Source organism: Labrus bergylta, chromosome 2 (genome assembly GCF_963930695.1).
Source record: "Labrus bergylta chromosome 2, fLabBer1.1, whole genome shotgun sequence".
NCBI classification, from domain to species: Eukaryota; Metazoa; Chordata; class Actinopteri; order Labriformes; family Labridae; genus Labrus; species Labrus bergylta.
The window spans coordinates 1,936,936-1,944,968 of record NC_089196.1 but is presented as its reverse complement, the minus strand read 5'-3'; the positions used below and the strand labels follow the sequence as shown (position 1 = coordinate 1,944,968).

General features: G+C 40.4%; 1 protein-coding gene across 1 annotated transcript; it reads right to left on the bottom strand.

Annotated features, from left to right (window-relative positions):
• Positions 1 to 352: 352 nt before the first annotated feature.
• LOC109985924 (G-protein coupled receptor 4-like) lies at positions 353 to 3,337 on the bottom strand. Its single transcript, XM_065962180.1, has 4 exons — positions 3,284 to 3,337; positions 2,923 to 3,087; positions 1,298 to 1,479; positions 353 to 1,214 (listed from the first exon to the last, which is right to left on the bottom strand). Exons 2-4 carry the CDS (start codon positions 3,070 to 3,072, stop codon positions 698 to 700), a joined length of 849 nt encoding a protein of 282 aa, XP_065818252.1. The 5' UTR covers positions 3,073 to 3,087; positions 3,284 to 3,337; the 3' UTR covers positions 353 to 697.
• Between the last annotated feature and the right edge of the window lie 4,696 nt (positions 3,338 to 8,033).

Sequence of the window (8,033 nt, the reverse complement as noted above, 5' to 3'; positions counted from 1 at the left end):
CTTGACCAATGGTTACAAAAAATCAAACATTATGTACACAATGGAACTAATGACGGCCCAGCTACAACTGAGACTACACTTTATGTGCGTGTGTATGCTTATGCAGATGAAGGCTACATATATGTATAATTACTTCTTTATAGGTATATACATGTTTATATATGTATGTCATATGAAGCCAAACCTCAGTTATTGAAGTAAAAAGTCTGACATGATGAGAAATGTTCTTGACATTTAGCATTGTTGTTGGATCTTAACTAGGCTTAGTCAAAGTTTATAAAAGGTAAACACACAGTGAGCTTCACAAAATGTAGTGTTTTAGATTTTAATAAGTCAATAACTTCCTGTTTTTGTCTTGAAACAGACTTTTATTTATTGAATATCATAGTATTATTAAAATGTAATGAGCGAGACTGTGATATAATATTTCATTTTGTCAAATTTACAATAAATAAGACCTTCTCTCACATCTTAAAAGCTGACATGCCAACCACTTGAACTGCACAAATAAAGCTTTTATTGATCAGAAGATTAGAAAGTTAAGAAGAGTAGGAAGTGTATTTAACTGTCAAGAAGAACAACATAGCTAAAGAAATACATTTGTTCAAAACTGAGAGAACATTTTGGTCTGTTTTCTCCTCATTCTCTCTTCCTCCATGGAGCTCAATTTTAAAAATGTTGGCGACATTCATACTGTCTATATGTTGGTGTCAGCGTTGACAACTCTGCACCAGTTCACAGTGGTACAAAGCTTGCCAATGGAGTCTTTTCTCAAGAAAACATACATAATTAAGTCTGCAAGAGGACTCAGCTTAATAAACATGAGAGATAAGACACCCAGAGTTCGGTCAAATATGATCAGGTTCTTGAGAAGAGCGAAAATGATCCAGGGCAGGAACAGCAGTGTGTAAATGAGCAGTACCAGGACCAACATTCCAACAATTCTACATTTTTCTTCAGAGGGGACGGAGACGGAAGCAGAGAGCGCTTTGAAGGTCCCAACCAGGAAGAATACGAACAGTGGGAAGGGAATGATAAGGAAAATTATGATGACGCTACCTATCACTTTAACAGGAACCAGGAGAAACAAATAGAGGAGAAATGGAGGGAGCAAAATGACATGAGGAATGAGCCAGGCCACGACACTGACCACCACAGAGATCTTGATGGTTCGTTTGAAGCGGTACCACAGTGGGTGGGCGATGACCAAATATCTGCAATAAAAGATTGACACGTTGTCTTTGAGAAGGTGCAGAATAAGTCAGAAATATTAAAGTCATAAACAGACATAGCTTACCTTTGCAGTGAGACACACACCATGAAGCAAACACTGGTCAGCAGGCCACTAGAGTAAATATAATCTACAATGGCATGAGTCTGATTCTGAATTATCTCCTGAATGAGCAGGCAGCAGACCTGAATTACATCAGAAATTAGAAGGTTGATGACGTAGATTGGAGCCACATGATCCTTTCGTACCTGCAGAAAAACATATGAAGAAGACAATCAGTTTTAAACATGTTCTCATCCTTCTCCCAAAAATAAAACCTTCTTCTGCCCAGCTGTTGCAGTAAGAAACATATATGTATTTTTCATCCATCTCTCATCGTAATTGACACACTGGTATATGTGCAGACATGCAGCTATACTTTTTTAAAATCTCTTTTCTGGTGACAACATTAAAATATAATAAAAGTTCAAAATCCAGGGGCGCACGTAGTAAAATGGTTAGTGCGCGCGTCCAATGAACAGAGGCTGCTGTCCTCCAGGAGGGCAGCACGGGTTCGAATCTGACCTGCGGCTACTTCCCATCATGTGGTTCCCGAGTCTCTCTCTCCCTGATTTCTGACTGTGTCCACTGTCCTATCTCTAAAAGGCATGAAAATCCCAAAAATAATCTTTAAATGACATACAACACTAATGTGATCTTCATGTGCTATAAAAAAGATTGTGATGTAGGTTAGCCTACTGTTTACTATTAGGCCAGTTCATTTTAGCATGTAAACAGACAAAAATCTGCTTTATTCTTGTAGTAGCATTAAAGACAACGAACAGCTGGAGTTTATAATAATAGCATTAGTTTCACTGGTTGTCAGTCATAAACCAAATTGGACAATTTGACCTAATGATGAGGCTAAATTTAAAAAACATAGGCTCACAAAAGTTTTTAGATTCAGCCTCTTCCCAGCATGTTCCCAGAATGTTTGTACTGTATTTTATGGTTGCTGCACACAGTAGCTAATGAGTAATTCCACAGAACAAAGTTGATCAATTGATATCGTTTAAGGAAAAGGACCACAAATATTTATACAATATTTCCATTTCCTTAATATGTCGGCTCAATAATTAACAAGTTTAAGAGCAACTGCAAAACTAATCTCCATTTTTTTTTAAAGTTAAAGCAATACTATGTAATACCAATTATCTATTAAATCATTTCTTGATTAATTGTACAAGTCTTTACGACACACCCTCCAATTTAACTGAATCCTTGCCCCTGAGCCTGATCCATATGGAGGGGCAGCAGATCTCGATAGGATTTTCTGAAGACGCCGCTCATGGAGCAATTAAACTGTGAGGCAGCAGAGACTTCAGACTGTGCTCTGCATTCTAGTCATTTACCTGGCAAACGTCTACTTATGTAGCACACAAGATGGACGAGCTGCTGCTCCTGACAGCACAAATACAGACTTTAGCAGATCCACTGCCCTGTGTTTCACTGAAACCTGGCTCAGTGAACACCTCCTGGACTTTCAGTTCTTATCACCCTCCTCATGTGACATCAATATATGCACACTGCTTTAACACAGTAAGAACTGTCTACCTCTCAAAAATTGATTGTTGATCTGATTCTGATCCTGAGACTGTTCCACAAACACATGGCACAGACAGTAAATGAATAAAGTCATGTAATGTACATACCAGAAAGCAAAGAGCATAGATGACCATGAGCGTCAGAGGAAGGCCGATACTAATGATGATGCATGTTACCACGTGCCTTATGAAATCTAATTTTTGGTAATACTCATAGCTGGCATTCCAGTGGGTGACGTTAATGTAGTTTTCAGTCATTCTTCAGATTGAAACCTAGAGTTAAAGAGATCAAGCAGCCTGTTTTCAAATGTTTTTGGCACATCATCATCTTCACATTGTCATAACATATTAGGACCCTGAAAAGATACTGCAAGAAACTGAAGAAAGAACAACACTGACTTGGAGGATGTTGTTTTCTGAAGATGAAAAGACTTTAAGAGTTCTACTTTCATAATTTCATAGATCTCACCTGAATGAAGTCCCAGCACCAATGTCTGATGTTTCTCTGCAGCCGAACTGTCTAAAGTGATTCAGACAAGTGATGGCACACACTTGGTCACTGATAATATAACACACCTCTTCTTAGGAAGTGAGAAAAAAAAGAGCCAGTCATGATTATATGTATAGTGAGGGAGGAAGAAACTGCAACACAAGCAGAAGCTGTTTGAAATAAGAAAAGCGGATACCTACTTTACATTTGAGAACTAGCAGAATTAGCTATGTTAGAATTAGTTTATTTTTTTATGTGTCATGGGTGGAGCCCGTAGTAATGTCAAGCATGTTTATGGACACTGGCAGCCCCCATTCTCATGTTTATTTTTGATATTTGTATATTAACTTGTTCAATCATTATGCTATTGTTACATGGCCGGCAGCCTGAGACCTTTTGATTTGTTCCCCTGTAGGTAATCACCCAATGAACATCACTTGCTTCCCCCAGCCACTGGATGATCAGCAGCTGAGAGGCTCCATATAATAACACACTAACTCTGCAGTGGGAGCTCTCTGTCAGTCTTGTTGTTGATCATGGGCTCTGTCAGTCTTGTTGTTGATCATGGGCTCTGTCAGTCTTACTGTGGATCATTGTGTTGAAAGATTTGTGGTGAGGTCGGACAAGGTAAATTGGGGTTCCCCTACATTTGATACACATACATAGTTGACTTTGTTAGAAACACTAGGTAAGTCTGGTTTGTGCCACCTATGTAGTTTTCCCTTTGAATATATTTAGAAACTAGTTGGGACTGGTTTTGTTTTGTTGAGTTCATTTATTTGGCACAATCACTTTGTCCAATCCTCACCCCCACCTTGTTCATTAAATTCAGTTTTGAACCTTTTCTTATTGATTGCAACGATTCATTGGCTTTGTCAGTTTCTTTGGTTGTCTGTTACTTCTCTGCTGGTACCAGGGACGTAAAAGCTATATACATTCTTGTACAAAGGCACCTGTAGTATTTGAGTAGGTTTTTATATGTGGTTAAAGTTGAGTAAGTCTCACACAGGCACTTTTGGGGCAGCATAGGGGTCTTTGATGCCATGTGTAATTCTGTCGGCCCAGATGTCCGGTAATATGCAGCCACGCTGAATTGATGTGATTGTGTTTCTGTGTTTCAGAGAACGAAGTAAAATAAGTGTTATTAAATCCCATGCATGCTTGGAAGTTCATTTTTCACGAACTAATCCACTAACCCAACCACACCCATACACACACATAACTACACTCTTACACCTCATTCACAGGTTTTGCTTGATAATGTTTGGTTGCTTTAGAATAGTTATTTGTCTGATTGAGCTTCATTGATTGACTCGATGTGGCTTTGTATTTTTTCTAAAGATTTATTTTTGGGCTTTTTGTGCCTTTATTTGAGAGAGAGGACAGTGGATAGAGTCGGAAATCAGGAAGACAGAGAGTGGGTAATGACATATGGGAAAGTCAGATTTGTCGGATTTGTCGGATTTGAACCTGGGCCGTCTGCTTGGAGGACTACAGCCTCCATACATGGGGAGCGCCGATAACCACTGCGCCACCAGTGCCCCTGGCTTTGTTAAATAAACTCTGTTATAATTTAAAGAGCAGTTGTTTGTGATTACTGGTGTATTTGCATTGTGATATAAGCTGGGTGCGAGAGCTTGTGTACGGATTCCACACCTTCAATTTATTAAATATAGGTTATTAATTAATAATAATATTAGTAATTAATTAACTAATTTGAGACTAATTTGTTCTTTGATCTCAGAGTGGTGCCCCTAATTAATTAAACTTAGTTTAATAATATTGTTAATTTATGTTAATAATAAAAATATTTTTTTAAATATAATCAAATTTGACTAAATAAACCCCAGCATAATTGATGCCCCGTGTGAGGCCCTCAATAAAACCAGCTTTATTGCACTGTTAATGCACAGTAATCCAAATTTTTAATCCTAAAGAGATTTTAAATTATCTTTTCTTTTGAAGATTTACTTTTCTTGCTTGTTGTCTATTCAAAGCAGACATCAAGCTGTGGCTTAGTTTGTGTCAAATGTTATTAGTTATTGGTTAAAGTAATAACTGTTGTCCTCTTTGTTGTTCATACAACAATTGAGCTTTGTTGCGTAGCTAACACATAGAGTAGCCAGCTTTTACTAACTGGAGGTGAATTTTCTCATGGAACCCCAGGATAGGTTGTTATAAATAACGCTCAGGCTAAGCTTACTCTTCACCTGCAGTTTTTGGTCTCTGTACTTGAAAGTAGATTAGAACCAGGATCATCCCTAACAAAGACAGAATGTATGGTGATAACCCACATCAGTCAGGCCGAGCCGACCCAGGCACAAGGGTGCACACTAGGGATGCAACAATACAGTCAGCCCGCGGTTCAATACGTACCTCTGTTTTTTGGTCACAGTTCACGGTTCGGTTCGGTTCTGACGGGCCCGGCCATTAAAATGTTTCCAGTGTTAAGTATTTTAGGCAAATTTTACAGAACATCAAGGGATTTAGAAAACTTTTTTTCATTTTAAAACTATTTATTTTACTTTGAAGCAAAACAAATTCAGGTGCTCTCCTTTCAGCCTATTGCAAAGTCAGATTAGATTTGAACATGAAGTAAACTACAATTAGCTCAATGAATGTCAACAAAAAAGTGCATTGGTGGCATACTGTTATATTTCTCTTTTAGTTACGATTATCGCTCCTCTCTTATTCTTGTAATGTTCAGTATTGTAAATATTTTGAGTATTAACAGCAGCTCAAACGATTTAAGAACACTTCAAAAGACATCAAACCTCACACTGAAGGTTCAGACATGGTTTATGACCAGTTTAGAGTTTTTAATAAGAGCAGTGAGGGTGATGCGCAGACGCACAGACAGAGGAGCACTCACTCCTGCACTGTAGAGCAGATGACCAATTTAACTTTTTGTTTCTTGTTTGTCCACTTATATGCGTAATGGCACGTTCCTCGACTCTTGCTCACCCATATAGCTCTCTCTCCCTCTCATGTTCACGGACCCACAGTTATCTTTTAATGCATGTTTTTGACATAATGAGGTACGCTACTTGAGCAATGACTGAAGCCTGATCTATAAACTGTCACTGTACCGGCCCTTCTGGCAGCCCGGCCCACCGGGAATTGTCCCGGTTCTCCCGATTAGCCACTCCAGGCCTGGCTGCTCCTCACTGCTCGCCATGCTAATAGTAATGTTGTTGTCAGCATCACCAAACTTTAGTGAGTGGTGATTGGCTATTAACTCACTTGGCGAGCGGGGTTTCCTCATCCCTGCGCGCTGACTCACAGGCACACACAGGCACACACAGACAGAGCCAATTAAGAGAGAAATACAATGCGCGGAAACTAGTTAAACGCCGAACCGTTAAAACCGCAATTCACAAGTCAGTATTGAACGGTGGATGCCGTACCGAACAGTTCAATTTTTTATTGAGAATTGTTGCATGCCTAGCTCACACTTCCTGTAACAACCCTGTAAATAGCCTGGTCGTTCAAGATGAATATCGTCACGCCTCTCCAGACCATGAAGCAACTTCACGTGGAAATACCCCAAGGTCTAGTCACTCCACAATACGCTTCGAGCAGAGGGGATTTCCACCCCGCAGGGGGAGGGACTTTTCGCTCCCTAGAAGCATTACCTGTCCTGCAATAGACTGCCACATCTGAGCCAAACACTAACCCCACCACGGTTGAGTTGATCATACTACCGTGACAACCACAGGGCTTACAAGTCGTCAGATGACTCGGATGACCCTCACCATCTTTCGAGTCGTGGCCTGCAAACCAGGCAGATAGAATCTCTGGCCAAAGATGTGGAGCGCTTTGATGCACATCATTTGGGTTCCTTCCCCTGCTACCGCTAAATTGGAGTCCCCCCACCTGACATTTCCCCCACCTTCTTGACTTTCCAGGGAGACCTCGTCTGTGAGAGCAAGGCCAGACGCATCTACACTACCGTAGTGCTAGGGGGGGTGTGTCAGCACACTTTTTTCTGGAGATCTTTGCAAAACTTGCCAGGAAAATGCTCTCCCTAGTCAAACATCTACAGATTGAGAACTGTAATGTGAGCATTAACCAGTTACACCCAAGACTGCTCAACTAACACGTGACGCGCTTGGGTCGACCTCTCCTTCGAGTCGAAATGACTCTTGTCCAATTCTCATTGGTCAAGACATCTTGGATCGATTGGCTCCTCTCATTCACTATCACAGGGGGCACATTTGGGCTCAGGTAAGTGTACCCAAACCACTCTCACCCGATGGTGGTCAAATCCCACACGACGGAAAAGTGGCCGTCGTCAGAGGGTCTGATGCTACCTTACCCATGCTTATGCCCCCTCTTGAGCCAGCCCCCAGTGCTTGCCTCCCTCAACTGTCTCTACCCCATGGGTACGCGTCGATTCCATTCCATTCCTTTGTCAGATGTGTACAGTGATCACTGATTCCAAGGTCAAAAACACACCTGTAGAGGTTATTTTATCTCTTCTATTAGAGATGATCAGATCGATCAATGTGGAGTTTTTTTTAGATGAGGTCTCGTCGGCTCTGTGATCATTTGAGTGAGATTTAAACTGCAATAGATGTCTTTAAAGTAGTGTGAAGAAACAGCAAGCCAGTCAAGGTAAAAATCACTCATGACAATTACTTCTCTGTGAAAATATTTAGAGTCATTAGAGGCCAAGGCTATTTCAAGAGCAATAAAGTCGAAACAGTTTGGAACAGAGAAAGGATAA